General features: G+C 51.8%; 1 protein-coding gene across 1 annotated transcript in view; it reads left to right on the forward strand.

Moving 5' to 3' along the window:
* The window catches only part of WNT7A (Wnt family member 7A), a 63,663-nt gene extending 43,794 nt beyond the window's left edge, over nt 1-19,869 (forward strand). The window contains exon 4 of the mRNA XM_003132396.5: nt 17,554-19,869. Within this exon, the coding sequence (XP_003132444.1) occupies nt 17,554-18,033 (480 nt within the window). The 3' untranslated portion in view covers nt 18,034-19,869. The remainder of the gene's footprint in view (nt 1-17,553) is intronic.

Here is a 20,512-nt window from a genome sequence, read left to right on the forward strand (position 1 = left end):
TAGAACTTCCTTATCACCCCTAAAGGAACGCCCGCCATACCTATTAGCAGTCACTCTCCACTGCCCTCCCCCAGTCCCAGGCAACCAGCAATCTGCTTTCTGTGTCTGTGGATTTACCTGCTCTGGACATTTGGTGTAAGTGGAATTGTGCAATACATGACCTCAGGTGGCTTCTTTCACTGAGCATCATGTTTTCAAGGTCCATCTGTGCCATAGCAGGCATCAGCACTTCATTCCTTTTTTTTTTATAATGACTTTTATTTTTTCCATTATAGATGACTTACAGTGTTCTGTCAATTTTCTGCTGCACAGCAAGATGACCCAGTCACACATACATGTATACAGTCTTTTTTTCTCACATTGTCATGCTCCATCACAAGTGACCAGACAGAGTTCCCAGTGCTATACAGCAGGATCCCATTGCTTATCCATTCCAAAGGTGATAATTTGCATCTACTAACCCCAGATTCCCAGTCCATCCCACTCCCTCCCCCTCCCTCTTGGCAACCACAAGTCTGTTCTCCATGTCCATGATTTTCTTTTCTGTAGAAAGGTGCATTTGGGGCGTATATTAGATTCTAGGTATAAGTGAAATCATATGGTATTTGTCTTGCTCTTTCCAACTTCACTTAGTATGAGAGTCTCTAGTTCTATGCATGGTGCTGCAAATGGCATTATTTTGGTTTTTTTATGGCTGAGTAGTATTCCATTGTGTATAAATATATATACCACATCTTCTTAATCCAATCCTTTTTAATGGCTGAATAATAGTCCCCTGTATGGATGGACCACATCTTGTTTATCTCTTCATCTGTTGATGGACCCGTGGGTTGTTTCCCCTTTTGGCTACTGAGAAAGTGTTGTTGTGAATAGTGCTGCTATGAACCCTTGTGTACAGGTTTTGTGTGGATGAGTGTTTCTAGTCTGGTTGTTGTGCCATCCTCACAATCAGGCACCACATGTCTCTGAAGTTCACCCTCTTCAGGGCTGTCCCTGGAAGAGTCCAGGTCTTTGGGTCAAGAGAGAAGGAGGGTCTGGACAGACCCAGGTGGAACCCTGTACTGGGTCATCTGGTCCTGTGTCCCCTGGGGCTGGTAAAGCCACAGGGCAGCAGGTGCTGTGGATGCTGGCCTGGCCCTTGCCAGCTGGGCCATTTGGAGCTGATTCTGCACCAAAGTGGGTTTTCAGGGGGTCCCTGGAAGGTGGTCATTCCTGACTGAGCCTCCATCACACTACTTCTGCATTTGCTCAGGCTGTACTCTGCCCTCCACGTGGCTAACTGAGGGACCTTCTGAAAGCCAAGTGCCATGGACCTGTCAGCAGGTGGGTGGGCCTCCTGGCCTGCCCAATGGCTTCCTTCCTCTTTCTGGGCTCTCCTGCCCCTTGTGTGCTGGCCTTCAACCATGCTGTGCCTTCTGCCCAGCCTGTCCTGTCTGTGTCCAACTCAGCCCTTCAGGTCCTGTCTCAGCTCAGGGGTCATTTCCTTACCTCTTCACTCCAGCCAGGCTCGTGGTTCTGCCCCCAGCCATTCATTCACCAAGTGTGTACTGAGCACCAGCGATGCTCTGGACACTAGTGTAGGCGCTTGGGACAAGGCAGGGAGAGGACAGACCAAGTCCCTGCCCTTGGGCAGTTGGTGTTTTAAGGGAAGACAGAGAAAATGTGTGCTGTGTCAGATACTGATGCCCTCAGGGAGCATGAGGAACCAGGCAGGGGTCAGGGAGAGTCCTTGCAAGGGTCCCCAGGGGAAAAGTGCTCCAGGAGTGGGGAAGAGTGCTCCAGGCAGGAGGAGAGCCATGCAAAGGCCCTGAGGCAGGCACATGCCTAGTGTGCTGGGAGAACAGCAAGGAACCCATGGTGATTGGAGTGGAGTGGACAGAGCTGTGGAGGATGAGACTAAAGAGGTAGCAGGAACCACAGCATGGGGAGGGGGGCAGTTGGAGAGAGAACAATGTAATGAACCCCACTGACCCAGCCCCAGCCCCGTTCTTGTCTCCACCCCAAGCTCCCCCAGACCAGAAGGGTGTGGGGCAAATCCCAGGCCACGTGTTATTTCACCCACTGTGTACTTCTAATCAGTAAGGATTTTAAGGACATGACCATGACCCTGTTCTTACTCAGCACAACAGGAACAACTCTGATGCCATGGAATACTCTGCCTGACTCAGATTCTGTTGTCTTAGAGACATTTTCCAGTCGGGCTGTGGGAGGGGCTGTAACCACAGGAGGTGCAAGTGTGCACTTTCCATCAGAGCCACCACTTGTGCCCTGTGACGGTTGGAGGCACGGCTGCCTTCCCCACAGAGCGAAGGCTTCAACAGAGTAGGGGTGGGGCCTCCTACTGCCACCTGGCCACCAACCTCAGGGCCAGCCTGGGCAGGGAGTAAACTAGCATGTGATAGGAAAGTGAATGAATGAGCGAGCGAGCGAGTGCCAAGGCCAGTTCACTGATGCATCGGGAGGAATGCGGGTTCCATAGCTCCACCTGCCCTTTAGGGCTCCCTGCCCCTCACACTATAGTTGGAGTCCCTGACTTCCTCATTTGGGGCCACCACCCCCAGACCCCATCCCCAGCACAGGCAGACCCTGTCAGAGGCCACCCCGGGGAAGTCCATGGGGCTTGTCCTGTCCACGTCTGCAGGGGGCTGTGCTGGCCCCGGGCTCTGGCTGGTAACACAGGGACACCCAACCCCCACCCCCAACACCGCTGGCCTCCACCATCCAGGCACCTGTGTGAGAGTGTGTGTGTGGGATGGTGCTATGTGTGCAGTGCGACTGTGTAAGCACATGCCTGCCAGAGTGAATGGGGTGTGGGACCCTAGAAAGACAAGCCTGGGGACAAGATGTGTCGGTCCATGAAGACTCAGTTCCTCCAGGACCCCACAGTTGGCCAGGGCCAGTTCATGGAGGCCCCGAGAGTCAGGCCACGAGCTCTGGGCTTCCACTCATGGGCACAGACAGTGTTTGGGCCAACGTAACCAGATAGCACTCATTTCAGGAGGTCCCCATCTAGATTGGGAAGCTTCTCCCCTGGTGGGTTGACCCTCCTTTTCCCGAGGCCCCGGCCAGAGTCTGTGCCTCCCAGGCTGTCGGGCCGAGCCGGCTGCATTCCAGTGGCCCTGTCCCCTGGAACTCAGCTCTCCCCCGCCATCCCCACGGGAGGCAGACAGGGGTATTTGCTTGAAGTCAGTGCATCCAGTATGACTCAAAGAATGTGACCAACAAGAAAATACTCCAAATGTTTACCAAAAAAAAGAAAGCTGTCTTTCCCCCTCTTTCATCTCAGTTGCCCAGAGGAATACAGCTGCAGCTGAATGAAATGAAGCTTTCTGCTCATGATGGATCGACATGGAGGAGGAGGGGAGGGGGAGGAATGGGCCAGGAAAGTAGGGAAGGGGGTGTTGGCTTCAGGCTCCCAGCCCGCAACCTCCCTCCCAGGGCGGCACTCACACCTATCGTCTCCTGTATGTGGGGTGGGGGCGGGTGTCCATGGTGGCTGCCTGCCCTCTGAGTCCCCCATTATCTTAGATCAGGGTCCTTGGAAAGGCCCCCTAACATGGAAGTGTGCATGCAGGCATTTCCCAGGGAGGGGTCTGGGGAGATGCACCTGTAAGGCAACAAGGAGAGGGGGCTGTGACACAGCAGCCACAGAGGCTTCAGGGGTCCCAGGGGCTGCAACAGCCCTTCAGACTTGTCCCTGTTAAGACAGGACACCTGGCCTGGGTATCCCCATCAACCAGTCCTCGGTCTGGTACTGCCCGGAGGATGGGGTGTGGCCTTGGGTGAGGCAACTCCCATGATGGGAGAAAGATTGCAGCCAACACTCTGGGCAGCAGGGCAGTGAGTGCTTGGTCCTGGAGGAGCACTGGGGTGGGCACCACGGCACCCACTGCACTCTCCAGCCCCGTGACCATGGCCTGAGGGGGCAAGGCATCCCAGTGCACCCACCTCTGTCCTCCCCAGTGCATCCCATGGTCTCCAGCCAGGTGCCTGGCTCCCAGTACCTCCCAGCTGTGGCCATGGGGCCTCACCTTCCTCACCTGCCAAATAGCGCTGCTGTGCCGATTCATTGAGTGGCTGTCTGCTAAGCACTTGGAAGGCCAGCTGATGCTCTCAGTGGCTTTTATTAGAGTCAGGCATGGTCCCTGCCCTTGTGGGGCTCACAGTCTGGTGGAGGGAGAGGTGTGCAAGCAGGAAGTTAGGATACAGGGCAGCTTGTGCCTGACGCGACATGGAGCTCTGTCTGAACAGCTGTCCCTGCTCTTATCCGAGACCAACCTGAGCATTTCTTGTGGTGCCATCAGCAACTTAACAACCTCAATAGCACAGCTGCCTCTCCTGAGAGCCTCCTCCACCTGGGCACCTTGGTCACTGGACCCCAATGCTTCCACTGTGGGCTGTGTTGTGTTGAATGAGGAGACAGAACCGAGGTCTGTGAGGTGGTGGACCTCACCCAGTGTCCCAGTCGGGGTCTGGAAGGTGGAAGGGTCAGGATAACAGAAGGGGTCCCTTACAGGGGGCTGGGCAGCACTGAGGCCTTCCTCTGAGGGATGCTGCAGCACTGGGGGCTGGTACTGCCCACAGAAGGAAAGGGACTTGCCAGCAGCCACACAGCAATGTAGAGGGTACTGCAGCACTGGGGGCTGGTACTGCCCACAGGCAGATAAGAAAGAAGTGTTACTTGGCAGCCGGAGGAGGGGGTCACTCGGCAGGAACCATGGTGATAAGTAGAGGAAAGAGATGATGGCCCCTTGCGGCCCCCACAGAGAAGAAGTCTGAGGGAGAAATATTCCTGCCTCTCTCTTCTTCTGTTCTGTCCTCCCAGCTGGACCTGACCAGAGGCTGGTAGACAGGGAGCCTGTGGGTGTAGTGTACACAGATGGGCCTCTGGGGACAGAGGAGGGGGCACTCACGGGTGTCCAGCACACCCAGGCCCTCAGCCTTGACTCCAGCAGGGCCCCCACCTTGTCTGTTGCCCGGCACAGGGCATGGCTGTGACACACGCACAGGAAAGGACACCTTCTGTCACACACAGCAAGACGAGCACTCACCTCTGTGTATAGGTGGTTTGGGTCATGAGCACCTGGGCCTGGAGCCGTGGGAGAGGAAACCAGAGTGACTGTGGCCTCCTCCTGCCCCAGGTCCCCTCGTATCCAGCCCAGGCAGGAAACCAGCCCTGGGAAGAGGAGGCCCCTGCACCCAGCAGATCTGCCCTCGTGCCTCCCCTGAGTGGTGCCACCTTCCCCGGTGGCCCAGCTGCCTCAGGGGGTGCAGAGAAGGTCTGGGAACGAGGCCTCTTGCTGGGGTGGCTGGAAGCTTGGAGTGGAAGGAAGCACGGTGGTAACACAGATGGGAAAGGATGCTGCATGGACCTATGGGGTGAGGGCAGGAGGTGGTGATCTTGGGGGTTCTGGAAATTGAAGGGCCAGAGCTGCTTCAGGGGCCCAGGGAGTACTCACAGTAGCCTCTGGGGAAATGGTCACTCCAGCATGTCTTTGCACCTGCACCACCCAGAGCTTGACACCTACCATGGTGACATCTGGGACAATGTGCTCTCCTTGTCCCTCTGTGTCCCTGTCTTCTCCCTTGGAAACCCCCTCTAGCACCTTCATTGTACAACAGGGAAAACAGGGTCCAGAGAAGGAAAGGGACTTGCCAGCAGCCACACAGCAATGTAGAGGCAGAACTCTCAGGTTCCGGGCCATAGCATTCCTTGCATGAAAGGAGGAAAACTCATTTGTGAGACACACTACACCAGGCCCTGGTTGCCCTTCTCGCCTTAATCCCCACTATTTCCTTTGAGGAAAAACTTGCTCCTACTTTACAGCGAGGAGCAGATCACTGAAGATGCTTTTGTTTCCAAGTAACAAAATACCTTGCTAGGTGTGCCTTCAATGATAGGAGTTGGCTTTTTCTTGCAAATTAAAAATCTGGATGTAGTTTATTTCAGAGGCTCAACATTCTCTTTGAGGCCACCCAATCTGTTTCCATCCTTCCATCTGCCACGTCACCTTGTTGGCCTCTGGCACTCTTGCCTTTTGGTCACAAAATGGCTGCCTAAGCTCCTGCAGTCACACTTTCATACCACAGCATTCAAAGATAGAAAATGAAAAGTCGCTCTCTCAGTCTCACTTTTTATCAGGTAGGTCCTATGTTTTCAGCCTCTGTGGTCAGAGGCAGGCAAGCTATGATGAGGACATGGAGGGCCAGACGGGAGTGTGCCCTGTTCCCAATGGCCATTTCTGCCATCATGAACATGTGGTGGCTAGAGGTAGGATTTGAACCAGGTTCTTGGGCTACCTGGCTCTGACACTGGTGTCTTCTCCTCTGCTTCAGGATGCCTTTTGTCACAACCTGCTGCCATGTTGGGACTCATTCTGATTACATGGGTCACTGCTCATCACCAGGGGTGCAGATGGTCCAGAACTAACCTCTCCCTGCAGGGGAACCAGGCTGGCCAACAGCAGAGGGCATCAGATGGACTGAAGCAGCAGATGCCCAACTAACCCAGAGCCGCAGCTTCCACCCTCGAGGCCCTTAGACCTACTCCCTGCTGTGACTTCAAATCCATGAACTAAGGACTCTTTACTAGGTTTACATAAAGCATCTCGCTGCACAGACGAAAGGACCTCTGTGCCAGCTAGAGAATTTTAATCCATAAGGGGCAGAAACCCAACTCAAGGTAGCTTTAAAAAGGGGGAATTCATTGGTTCATGGAGCCAAATGGTTCTGGGGTCATGAATTCTGGGCCAGTTTGATCCAGATAACAAATGCTTTTCCCAGAAACCAAGTCCACACACCCCTCATGCTCTCTTTCTCCGGTCAGCTTCTTTACTTAGATCTGTATGGTTGTGAGATGCTTAGGCCTCTGCATCCCCTCCTGTTCTCATCTGGCAGGAAATTACAAACTGTTCTTACCAACAGTTCACACTGAATCCCCAGGACTCACTCTGATTAGTCCTGACCTGCCTGAGTCAGCAGCCCATACCTGGCAGTGGCCAGTGGGACAGGGGGTGATGACTGGTGGGATCTTAGAGTGATGATTGGTGGGATCATGGAATGATCATGGTGGGAACTGGGATTGATGACCAGCGGGACTACTTTAGTGGCTATGGTGGGAAAGAACCTCCTGGTGGAGTCAGAGCTTGCAGAGGCCACACTGTGCTCACTGTAAAACAAGGCACAAAAAGAAGGGAGGCAGGAGTGGGAGAGGTGGGGAAAGGTCCATGCTGGAGAAGTGGGGCACGGCAGGGGGCTTGCAGGAAGAAGTGGCATTTGTGGAGGCCCTGAAAGGGCTGGGCCAGGCCCTGGGCCAGGGTGAATGGAGGTACCTTCCCGGAGGAGGGCATGGCCGCGGAACTGATCCCCTTGGGGGTGGGGTGGGGCATCCCCCTGGCTCTCTTGGGGGCATGAAGTTCTTCCTGAAGTGTGGAGGGAAGGCGAAAGGAAGCAGTGGAATTCAACAGTGGCAAACAGCTTTTGGTTTTAACACTGAGAAGCCCCTCAGAATGCCATGGTGGGTGAGAGGCTTCTGGCACAGGAGTGCCATGTGGAAGGGAAGTGTGGGAGCTGGAGGTCACTGTCAGGCCTCCTTCCTCCCAGGCGGTTCACCTCACATCCTCTGGGCAGCCCTGAGTCTGGGACAGCCCAGGAGGCCAGCGTCGATAGTATCTGTTCAGTGTCATGAATCAGGAATTTTCTGGGACCAAGTTTCTCCTGAGGCCTCTCCCAGCCCTGAGAACCCCGCCCTGGTAATTCTGGGCTCTGGGCAGCACCTGGGACATTGTCGGCACTTCCTGGGGGACCTGTCAGAAAGAGATTGATTTTTCTCCCTCCAGCGGTGCAGAAAATCCTTCCTACTGCTCCAGACAGGTTTGGGGCTGGGTGGGGGCACAGAGAAGCAGAGTGTGAGTGGCCCTGCCCCACCTGGCTCAGGAATCCCCGCTGAGACCCCAGCTGCTGCTCCCACACTCTCAGGTCAGGGAGCCCACCGCCTCCGGGCAGCCCCCCAGTGCTGGTCCCGCCTAGTGGGCACAGCTGGCCTCTCACTGATCTGGAATCTGCTGCCTGGGCCTCTCCTCCAACCAGGGTCCCAGTTTCATCCTCCAGGCTCACTGTCCCTTCCATTCCCCCAGCCCCAGGATGGGCCTGCAGAGTGTGTGGGGCAGTGACCAGGACCCCAGAAACTGTAGGCTGAGCTGCTCCAGCTCCTTCAGCCCGGGCCTCCATCCCCTCCTCTACACACACCCTCTGGTTCTGTCCCTCTGCCTGAGCAGAGCCCAGTCCTGAAAATCACCTAGCAAGACCATCTCCTCCAACTTATGAGTGCTAGACCTCAGTTAATATGGCTTCAGATGGTAGGTGTGTCAGCAACCTCTTTGTTTGCAGTGAACCGGTGGTCATCTAAAGCTTTCCATCTTTCTTAGGCTCTTCCATTGTATGCTTCCGCAGTCATTTTTTAAAATGCCAGAAATTAGAGGTGTGTGTCTTGCTTCTGGCTGGTTTCAATCACATGTTTTATTTAGTCTTTGGAAGTGACTAAATCCTGACTGGGCCAGATTTCAATGGCCCTGAAAGCCCCTTCTGCCCCCAGGGGCCCCTCTTCCTGCCACTCTCTATGCCTCAAATTTCCTCACCATGCCCTCAACACATGCTCTTCCCAAGCCTGGCTCCCTGTCTCAGTGCACAGCCTGCGTGTCCATCACAGGCCTCTGAGTGGCCCCTGGGAGGCTCCTGGGATCCTCTCCCAGAGAGCCCTGGCTTCTCATCTGTCCACTGCCACCATCTTCATTGGAGCCACCATGGTCTCTGGCCTCAGTGATGCGGATGGCAGCTTCCCTCCAGCCCTTCATCCTGCCTCTAACTGACCTAATTTCCACCCTCTCTGGAATGACCTTTAAGGTACCAGACTTCATCCCCCGCTGCACGAAAGCTGCTCAGGGGCGCCCCCTGGCTCAGAGGTAGTCCAGGTGCCTCCCAGCCCATCTCCTCTCGCACTGTCCAGCTGTGCCTCTCCTCCCTGCTGCCTCAGGACCCTGGCCTGTGCTACCCCCTGGTATGAACTGCATTCCCCCCACCCCCCAAGGTTTGGCCAATTCTGACATCTCACGTCTGTTATCTGGCCCTTCCCCTGTCAGGGAAGTCTTCCTGGAGCCGCACACGGGCCAGCTCCTCTGGGTCAGATCGTCTCACTCCTTCATGGCACTCACAACCTGTAATTAGATTTGGGGGAGAATTAATTCCATGGTGGCTCTGGCGCGGGTCTGCAGGCTCAGAGAAGGCAGGGGCAGCATCTGCTTGCATCACAGTCCTCCTAGGGCCTCCACAGTAGAGGTGATGCCACCAGCACCCAGTAGGTGCTCAGTGCAGAATGAGTGAGTGAATGAATGCACACAGTAGCAGGCACACACTAGGTCCTTCTTTCCCCTTGCAGCTGGCTGACCTGGTCTATGCCAGGTGTTGCGCCTAAGGTTGGGAACTGAAGGGGACTGGAGTGTCACAGGTGGGCTTCTCCAGGAGCAGAGGCTGAGATGGAGTCCATTAGGGAGGGGAGGAGCAGGATGGGCAGGAGTGGAGTTGCGATGCTGCCCAGCAGAGCCTCGGTAGGAGTTCGAGAGCTCTGCCCATCAGAGTAGCCGGACTTTGAAACCCCCACCTCTCTCTGTTTCTGGCAGCAGGGAAGGCTGAGGTTCTCTGTAGCTGGGACAGACACCAAAGGATCTGACCACTGGAGGCTGTGTGCTGTTGACACTCCTGTGATGTGCTGGAGGCTGTGCCTAGCACTTGCAAGACCCACTATTAAGTATGAGAGATTTGTGAGCTGATTGTTAAACCACTGGGAGCTTAAAATTTGCTGTGGAGGGAGCATTTATCCCACAGGAATTGGCCAACACTACAAAACAGGGCTTTCTCTTTTTTGAGAGCCTGTTGACCAGCATACCACGACTGTAGCTGTGAAGCAAGGCCTCCCTTGAAGAGGGATCGGGGTGGTCTCTCTCCATGTCCACCACAGAGAACTGCTGGCTTATGGCAGATGCTAACAGGTAGACAGTCAGTGCAGGGACAAGGTGAAAAGTACCCAACAGCCCAGGACAGCTAGGGGACACGTGGGGGAGTTAACGACTGCCCTAGCAATCAGGGAGGGCTTTGTGGAGGAGGTGACTTTTTTGTCTGACATGGTAAAATATTCAAACAGTACAAAGTCCTATGAAAAGTAAGGCTCCTGGTCCTGGGTACCCTCCCTGGAGGCAGCTCCTCCTCCCACCTGCCATTGTCTCATGCATTCTTCCAGGGATGTTATTCTGTGCTCCAAGGAACACGCACACACAGGTCTTATTTCTCTCGCACAAATGAGCTCATGCTCCGCATACTTTCCTTTAGCTCAGTTCTCCCCACCGTGTCTCTCACTAGAAAGTACAGGGCCGCCTTGTTCTCTCTGGCAGCTGCAGGACATTCCAGTTATTGACGCACCATGGTTTGTGGAACTTGTCCCCATTGGTGGATCTTTAGATTTTTTCGGCCTTTTGATATTTCAGATAATGCCTCCATGAGACCGTCGTCCTGCACATGCAGGAGCCTTCCCGGAGGGTACATATTCTGCAGTGGAATTGCTGGGTCGAGCATCTGTAGTGGCAGTAAAGATCGGCCTTCCAGATAAGGACCAGCAGGTGCAGAGCCCAGAGGTGGACCTGGGGGAAAGTGCCCGTGCTGTGGGTCAGGAGGCGGGCTTGCTCTCGGACCCGCTGTGAGAGACAGGGTGTAGCGCTGGGGTCAGGGCCAGGGCTATGCGCACTAGGAATTCAGGAGTTTTGGCAGAGCCTGCAGGCCAACCAATGATGGATGGATGGGTAGAGTGTGCCATATCCCTACAATGGAATATTACTTAGTCATAAAAAGGAATGAAGAGCTGACCCCTGCTTCAGCATGGATGGATTTTGGAAGCATTATGCCGAGCAAAGGAAGGCTAGACACACAAAAAGCCATGTGTTGTGTGAGCCCATTTATATGAAATGTCCAGAATAGCCAACTCTTTAAAGACAGAAAGTCGTGGTTACCAGGGGTGGAGAGGAGGGGAGAAATTAGTGACTACTACCGAGAATGGAGTTTCTTTTCTTTAAAATTTTTTTTATTAAAAGTTGATTATATAACATTGCATCGATTTTGGGTGTACAGCAAAGCGACCCGGTCACACATATATAGACATTCTTTTTCTCATATTATCTTCCATCATGTTCTATCCCAAGAGATAGGATTTAGTTCCCTGCATTGTATAGTAGGACCTCATTGTCTATCCATTCCAGATGTAAGAGTTTGCATCTACAGAGTTTCTTTGAGAATGAAGTAAATTATTCTAATTAGGTAGTGGTGATGGTTACACAGCTCTGCATATACTAAAACCCAATGAACTATATACTTTAAGAGTTTGACTCACATGGTATGTGAATTATACTGCAATAAAGCTATTTTATAAAGAGGGTGTGCTAATAAAACCAAGGACAAAGTTCAAGGAACCAGGAGGGCTGATGCAGCACGCTGGGGCTGCCAGCCTTGTGACCGTGACCCCTTAGGTTTGAGGGCCAGGAGGTGGGGTGCTGGAATCCAGGGGGACTTACAGAGAGGACATAGGAGCAGGAGCTGTACCCTTTGCTGGGGATCCCAGCCACCCTGTGGGGCCAGCAGGGAGGGCTCCCTCCAGTACCTTCCACTGGCTGGACCCCTGGAAGGGACACAGCCCTCGGCCAGTCCGCCCTGGGCCATATGACTCACTGACAGGAATCATCAGCTCCTGGGTATAGCCCTCCAGTCTGGCCCCTGCGGCAGGGAGTGGGAGGGGACAGTGGGGAGTGGCCTGGACAGACCCAGCCCACTCTGTCGTCTTGAGCCCCTTCCTGTCTCTGAGCTTCAGTCTCCCCACCTGTGAAATGAGTGGGATGCCCGTCTCTCGGAGGTGTAGGACAATCCGGGCTGTCAGAGCTCTGCAAACGCTTTGTCTGGGTTAAAGAGCAGTGAGCACACAGGTCAGGAATCTCAAAGGGTCAGAAGCAGCCTTGGAAATCATGTCATTCAAATGGGGAAACCCCGGCCCAGCGAGGACACCAGCCAGTCAGCAGCAGGGACAGCCCCGTCTCAACTCCAGAGACCGGCCCTGCTCATAGCTCCTCTCCCGCAAGCTTTAAAAGCAAAAACAAAAACAAAACCAGGCTGTGTTTCAGAGCTGTTTTAGGTTGGCAGCAACTGAGCAGAAGGTACAGAGAATTTCCCATGTGCCCCCCGGCCCCAACAGTCTCCCTGCACAGGGAGTGCTGCATCTGTTACAGCCAAGGAGAAGTCTTTAAAAAATCATAAATCCTGCTCTGGGCCACCACTGGCTCCCCAGTGGTGGGCACAGTACCATCCCTTCTCCTAGCCTGAGGAGACAGGATGACAAAATGCCACATGGTGGCCTGGAAGGGACCCTGGAACAGAACAAGGACCTACGGTTATCAACCAAGGAATCTGAATAAAGGGTGGACTTCAGTTCATAGTAAGAAGTCCATATTAGCTCATGATGAATTTACCATACTAATGTAAGATGACAGTCCTAGGCAAAACACAACAGGGGAGAATGGGGACTCTAGTATTGTCACAGTTTTTCCGGAAATATAAAACTTGGAATAATGGGGTTCATTTAAAAAACTGAATAATAAAAAATTGCTCCTCTTTAGCATGATCCACAGAGCCTGAGTGATGGCCCACCTGTGCCACCTCTGCACCTGTACTGGAGCCAGGTCATGCATGGCCTTGGCCCTGTTCCACAGAAGCCTTTGTTCTGCTGTCCTTCAAGTGCAATGTTTTAAAAATTTTATTGAAATATAATTGATTTACAGTGTTGTTAGTTTCAGGTGTACAGCAAAGCCATATATATATGTGTGTGTGTGTATATATATATATATATATATATATATATATATATATCCATTTTTTTCAGATTCTTTTCCAATGTAGGTTATTACAGAGTATTAAGTAGTGTTCCCTGTGCTATGCTCTAGGTCCTTGTTAGTTACCTAGTTTACATATGTGTATATGTTAATCCCCAAATCCTAATTTATCCTACCTCCCCAGCCTTTTCCCTTTCATAACCATAAGTTTGATTTAGAGATCTGTGAGTCTGCTTATGTTTTGTAAATAAGTTCATTTGTATCATTTTTTATTAGATTCTACACATAAGTGATAAAATATTTGTTTTTCTCTGACTTACTTCACTTAGTACGATAATCTCTAGATCACATCCATGTTGCTGCAAATGGCATTATTTTGTTCTTTTTTGTGGCTAATATTCCTCTGTGTGTGTGTGTGTGTGTGTCTACACTTTATCCATTCCTCTGTTGATGGACATGTAGGTTGTTTCCATGTCTTGGTCATCCTAAATAGTGCTGCAGTGACCATTCAGGTCCATCTTTTTGAATTACAGGTTTCTCTGGATATATGCCCAGGAGTAGAATTGCTGGATCATATGACAGTTCTATATTTAGTTTTTTGAGGAACCCATAGTGGTTGTACCAATTTACATTGCCACCAACAGTGTAGGAGGGCTCCTTTTTCTCCACACCCTCTCCACACATTTATTATTTGCAGACTTTTTGATGATGGCTATTCTGACCAGTGTGAGGTGATACTTCATTGTAGTTTTGATTTGCATTTCTCTAATAATTCGTGATGTTGAACATCTTTTCATGTGAGTTTGGCCATCTGTCTGTCTTCTTTGGAGAAATGTCTATTGAGATCTTCTTCCCATTTTTTGATGGGGTTGTTCGGTTTTTTTTGATGTTGAGCTGCGTGAGATGTTTGTATATTTTGGAGATTAATCCTTTGTCAGTCACTTCATTTGCAAATATTCCCTCCCACTCTGTGGGTTGTCTTTTTCTTTCTGGTTTCCTTTACTGTGCAAAATCTTTTAAGTTTAATTAGATCCAATTTGTTTGTTTTTGTTTTTATTTTCATTTCTCTAGGAGGTGGATCCAAAAAGATATTGCTGCAATTTGTGTCAAAGAGTGTTCTGCCTAGGATTGCCTCTAAGAGTTTTATCATATCCTGCCTTACATTTAGGTTTTTAAAACCATTTTAAGTTTATCTTTGTGTATGGTGTTAGAGAATGTTCTCATTTTTTACATGTAGCTATCCATTTTCCCAAGCACCACTTATTGAAGAGAACATATTTTCCCCTCCTTTGTTGTAGATTAATTGACCAAAGGTGCATGGGTTTATCTCTGGACTTTCTATTCTGTTCCATTTATCTGTATTTCTGGTTTCATACCAATACCATACTGTTTTGATGATTGTAGCTTTGTACTATAGTCTGCAATCAAGAAACCTAATTCCTCCAGCTCTGTTTTTCTTTCTCAAGATGGCTTTGGCTATTCAGGGTCTTTTGAATTTCCAAACAAATTTAAAATTTTGGTTCTAGTTCTGTGAAAAATGCCATTGATAATTTGGTAGGGGTTGCATTGTATCTACAGAAGCCTTTGGTAATATAGTCATTTTGACAATATTGGTTCTTCAAACCCAAGAAGATGGTGTATCTTTCCATCTCTTTGTGTCTCCTTTGATCTCTTTCATCAGCATTTTAGAGTTTCCTTCCTTAGGTAGGTTTATTCCTGGATATTTTATTCTTTTTGGTGCAATGGTAAATGGGATTGTTTCCTTAATTTCTCTTTCTGATTGTTTATTGTTAGTTTATAGGAATGTACGTGATTTCTATGTAATAATTTTGAATCCTACAACTTTATTGAATTCATTGATGAGCTCTAATTGTGTACTGGTAGCATCTTTAGGATTTTCTATGTACAGTATCATCATCTGCAAACCACAACCATTTTACTTCTTCCTTTCCAGTTTGGATTCCTTTTATTTCTTTTTCTTCTCTGATTGCTGTGGCTAGGACTGCCAAAACTATGTTGAATAAAAGTGGCAAGAATCGACATCCTTGACTTATTCCTGATCTCAGAGGAAATGCTTTCAGGTTTTCATTGTTGAGGTTCTAGCAGAAATACAAGGAGGGAAGAGGTCTGTGCTGCCACGTGCCTGCCTCCCCTTGGGTCCTTCCCACTACCCAAATGTCCTCTCCTCAGAGAGGTTGTCCCATACCATCAGTGTCATGTAGCCTTCCCGACCTCCTCCCGTTGGCCCTAATCCTGTTCCATTTTCTTCATCTCTCTTAACTCTTATTTGAATCAGGTGCCTGCTCCCCTCTCCCCGCAGCATGTGCTCTTTACAAGGGCAGCAGCTTCATGCACTCTTCCTTTCCCAAGTCCCCTGTCCTCACACAGGGTCAGCACATAGTAGGCACTCAGCACATCCCCTCAGCTCCTCTGAGCACCAGGTCCCTGCCTGCCAAGCAGCAGCAACAGGTGAGAGGTGAGGAGGAAACACACCCCTCGTCCAGTCACCTGAGGGTTAAGGTTAGGAGGAAGGAGAAAAAGTGTGTGCTGAGACCAGGCCTCACCATATATCATCTCATTTGCTTTCCTCTTGCACCAAGGTGCCTCTGCCTCACAGGATGATAAACTGCCGTGGCTCCCAGCCCCCTGATGGCCCCCTCCCCACACAACTCCTCCCAGGGCCTCTGACTGCCCCTTCATCCAGCAGTGCAGGGTTAGTGCCCAGCCCACCAGGGCCTCCAAGACCCTGGACATTCAGGCAAGTGGCCTGGGCCAGGGGTGCTGGCTGTGCAAGAGTTTGAAGTCCCCATTGGTGACTTCTCTCTGGGCTTTTCCTGTGAGCCCCTGCTGCCTGCCTGGCAGCTGGGAAGGTACACAGATTCATGTCATCTCAGAACCAGCAAACCCGTGACTGACTAACCTGGAATCAAGCTACGCTCTCAGTGTTGGGCCCCAGCATCGCCCAGCACCTCAAAGCAAGGAGCCAGCCTGGCCACTGGCTGGGGTGGAAAATCCCCCACATGTTTCTTCTGCTTTTGCCCCCTGCCTTTGGGAGAGGGCTTGGCACCCAGCCCTGACCAGGGTAGTAGAGCTTATGCCCAGGTTAATGTGGATAAAACGTGATCGCTGAGGCTCTCAAAATGCAGAGTCTGCAGGACTGATGAGCTATGCATTATCTGACTAGGGGCCCATATGAAAACCGCAGGGGAGGAGGGCAGCCACCTGCCCCCGCCCGGAAGCCTGGTGCTTACCCCTGTGACAGGGAGGCATCTGTGTCACAGATGCCAGGCAGAATCCAGTGCCTTCTCACTGCAGGGGTCAGTACTGCATTCCTTTCTATGACTGAGTTAACATTCTGTTGTGAGGCTAGACCAGGGGTTTTTTTTGTTTTGTTTTGTTTCTTTTTGTCTTTTTAGGGCCGCACCCACAGCATATGGAGGTTCCCAGGCTAGGGGTCTAATTGGAGCTACAGCTGCCGGCCTATGCCACAGCCACAGCAACACCAGACCCGAGCCACATCTGCGACCTACACCACAGCTCATGGCAACACCAGATCCTTAACCCACTGAGCGAGACCAGGGACCGAACCCGCAACCTCAGGGCTCCTAGTCGGATTCATTAACCCACTGCACCACAACAGGAACTCCCTAGACCACGTTTTGATGCTGCTATGAACACTGTCCTGTTAGTTTTTCCCACATTTGTATGCTCTCACCTCTCCTGAGTGTACACGAGGAGTGGCAGTGCTGGGTGGCATCTCAACAGAAATGCATTTCTCGCAGGTCTAGAGGCTGGACCTTCAAGATGAGGGTGCCAGCATGGTTGAGTTCTGGTCAGGACCTTCTTCCTGGTTCGTACCTGAGGCCTTCTCACTCTGCCCAGAGATGCTGGAAGCAGCTGGGGTCTCTCTGGGGCCCTTTATATGAGGCACTAACACCATTAGTGAGGGCTTCACCCTCGTGACTTAGAACCTCCCAAAGGCCCCACCCAGTAGCATCACTCTGGGGCTTAGGTTTTCAACATAGAAATTGAGGGGTGGGGAGGGGGGCCCAGACACCGAGACTGTAATACTGGGTCGCATGGTCACTATGTTTAACACGTGGCAGGACTGCCAGGCTGTTTCCATGGGGCTGCACCATTTCACACTCCCACCAAAGCAGCACAGCAGGGCTCCCATCTCTCCATGTCAACAACTGCTGTATCTGTGTTTCCTCTGCCACAGTGGCCATCCCTGTGGGTGTGCAGTGCTGTCTCACTCTGGTGTTGGTTTGCATTCCCTGGGAGCTGATGACAAGCATCTTTTCATGTGCTCATTGGCTGTTGTCCCCATTGCATTTTTATACATTGCAAGCACAGCTGACTTCAAAAAAGCACTCAGGTCACCCATGTGGATTTAAAAGAGTAATTATATATATAGCACCCATATCAAGGAACAGAACATGGCCAGAACCCCAGCAGACCCCCAGGTGACCCTCATCAACCACAGCCCCTCACCTCCTACCCCAGGGACGACTGTCTTGGTATCTGTGGACCCTCATGTCTTTACTTTTCATCACTGTCTCCCCCTCTGTATGTGCCCCTACACAATTGCACTGAGCCCTGCAGTGATGTGCACTGTGCTTTTCCCCACCTGCAGATCCTGGAGGAGAACATGAAGCTGGAGTGTAAATGCCATGGCGTGTCAGGCTCCTGCACCACCAAGACCTGCTGGACCACACTGCCGCAGTTCCGAGAGCTGGGCTACGTGCTCAAGGACAAGTACAACGAGGCTGTCCACGTGGAGCCCGTGCGCGCCAGCCGCAACAAGCGGCCCACCTTCCTGAAGATCAAGAAGCCGCTGTCCTACCGCAAGCCCATGGACACCGACCTGGTGTACATCGAGAAGTCGCCCAACTACTGCGAGGAGGACCCGGTGACAGGCAGTGTGGGCACACAGGGCCGCGCCTGCAACAAGACGGCCCCCCAGGCCAGTGGCTGTGACCTCATGTGCTGCGGCCGCGGCTACAACACCCACCAGTATGCCCGCGTGTGGCAGTGCAACTGCAAGTTCCACTGGTGCTGCTACGTCAAATGCAACACGTGCAGCGAGCGCACGGAGGTCTATACGTGCAAGTGATGGCGGGGTCACATGGCCCCGCCAGCCACACACAAACGGCAGGAGGACTGGACGCTTTCCATGCTGCAGTCATGGCTCAGACCTTCACAGGGAGCCCCAGCGATGCTGAGCTTGTCTTGTCTGCTGTGGGGGCGCCTGTGGGGGCACTTCTCCAGGGCCCCAAGTCATCCATGCTACACCCAGTGCCGCTCTGCCGGGCCCACACACCGCCCAGGACCCTCCTCGGCTGAGCAGAGCCTTCGCACCAGAAACTCTGGACCCTGGGCCTCAACATAGCAATATTTAACAATTTATTCTGATAAAAAATAATATTAATTTATTTAATTAAAAAGAACCCTTCCACCTCATCGGATCCGTTTTCTGCAATCAAAGTGGACCACTTGCTTTCCTTGTGTGATAATTTTGCCTCTAGGACACGGAGCCGAGTAGAACTGTACATAGTCTTTATGCAGGTATTTCTGCTAGTTGATTTCGCAAGCACCCCCCCTGCCACACTAGATGTTTAAGTACAAGAGCAGGCATCCTTTATACATATAGAGATATACACACACATCTATTTTTTTGCTGTTTGCTGCTAATTCTCCAGAAATGTAAGCTGGTCCAGAAGTGGGGACGTTTTCCAGAACACATTTCCCATCCTGCTATCCTCCCCAGCTCAGACTCACCCATGGGAAGGTCCAGTTTGGAAGAGAGAGAGGGGAGGTAATACTACAACCCCCATCAGTTTCCATCGTTTGGAAAGTGAGCCACTGGATAAGAGAATATTTTGTAAGAGACTATTTTTATATGAATATTTTATTTATATTGAGTCTGCCTGTATCATCCACGGCCTGTGCTTCTTAATTCTGGTACTCCCTTTGGGGTGAGCAGCGGCAAGACCTGGGTGTAGGTCCAGGCCCTGTGGGGACCCTCACGCAGTGAGGTCCTCAAGTTCCACTGGCCCGGGGGTGGGGCAGGAGGGCCCTGGATATTACATGGGAGGAAGCAGGTGCCCAGCCTTAGCCAAGTGAGCTCAGGCTTTTGAGCGAGGTCTGTGCACATTGCCCTTGAGATGAGCATGTGCTGGGCAGGCTCTTGCCCTCAGCATCACAGGACCGTCAGTGGGACAGGTCACCTCCACTTGGCAGAAGCCAGCTCAGGGAGCCTGCTCTTTACCAGGACACCCTGCCATTGCCATGTGCCCTCAGTTATGGGGCAGCAGAGCTGGGGGAGGGGTCCCATGAGCAGCCAGGCCAGTGGGGTGTCTTGGTCCCAAGGCAGACTGGCAGGGAGAGGTGTGGACAAAGCCTGTCTACACTATTCCAGTGCCTCTCAGCCTGGAACACTTTCCTCCAGGAGGCTGTGGGTGTTCTAACATGTGTCCGTTTGCATTTCCATGTGTGTGCGTGCGTGCTTGTGTGTGAGAGAGAGAGAGACTTTAGAGCTCCTTGGGTTGTGGTGTGATTGCACCTCCAGGCACCTCTGGGTGTGTATGTCTCGTGTGCTCCTGCGGGTACACGGCTGTCTTTATCTCTCTCTCCATGTGCCTGGGAGATCAGGGTGGCATATGCCTGTGCATCTGCTGGTCCCGGGAGTCTCTGCTGGTGGGTCAGGGGCTTGTGGTGGGAGGCAAACTGTGGGGACCTTTAGCAATTGTGCTGAGCCACCAAGAGATGGCATCTTTGAACTCTGTGTCCACAGACACTGATGAAACTCAGATACCTCTGAGACCACAGCCTCATGGCCCTGTGCATTAGGAGCCCCTCAGTGTCAGTGTGTTGAACTCCCCAATATTAGCACTGGGCCTGAATCACAGCATGGACAAATAAAGTGGCTGGATGGTTGGCTGACTTCCTCCCTTGGACCATTTTTTTCTTCTTGGATATCAGGATGAGTAGATATGTAAAGGGATGAGTGGATGGGTGGATGGATGGATTGTTGAGTGGGTGGATAGATGGACTGCTAGATGGATGAATGGGTGAGTAGACAGGTAGGTGGGTAAATGGATAGATGATTGGTGGGTGGAGGGATGGATAAGCAGGGGATGGATGGTTGGGTGGGTGGGTGGATGGATGAGTGGATGGATGGATGGGTGGATGGGTAGGTGGATGGATGAGTGGATGGGAGGGTGGATAAGTGGATGGATAGATGCATGTATAATGGGTGGCTGAGTCTGCAGATAGGTGGAAGGATAACAGAGGGGAAAACACACAGAAGTTTCTCAAACCTCCCCATGTCACAGTTTTTCTCTGCCTGGGAAAACCTCCAATGTCTACCATGAACAGAGGCTTCCCAATCCCACAGTCACTCTGCTCCCAGTCTCATGACACCTGAGAATGGGGGAGGTTTTGATCAGACTCCCCAGATGATCCTTTAATGTTACTGACATAACATGCTGTAAGAAGATACCCCTTGTGCTCCCTGACTATCCGGGTGAGGACTGGGCCTGGCGTGAGGACAGCCAGGCTGTTGAGAAGAATGGCCAGGTCAGCTGCCAGCC

Source organism: Sus scrofa, chromosome 13, assembly GCF_000003025.6.
Source record: "Sus scrofa isolate TJ Tabasco breed Duroc chromosome 13, Sscrofa11.1, whole genome shotgun sequence".
Classification (NCBI taxonomy): domain Eukaryota; kingdom Metazoa; phylum Chordata; class Mammalia; order Artiodactyla; family Suidae; genus Sus; species Sus scrofa.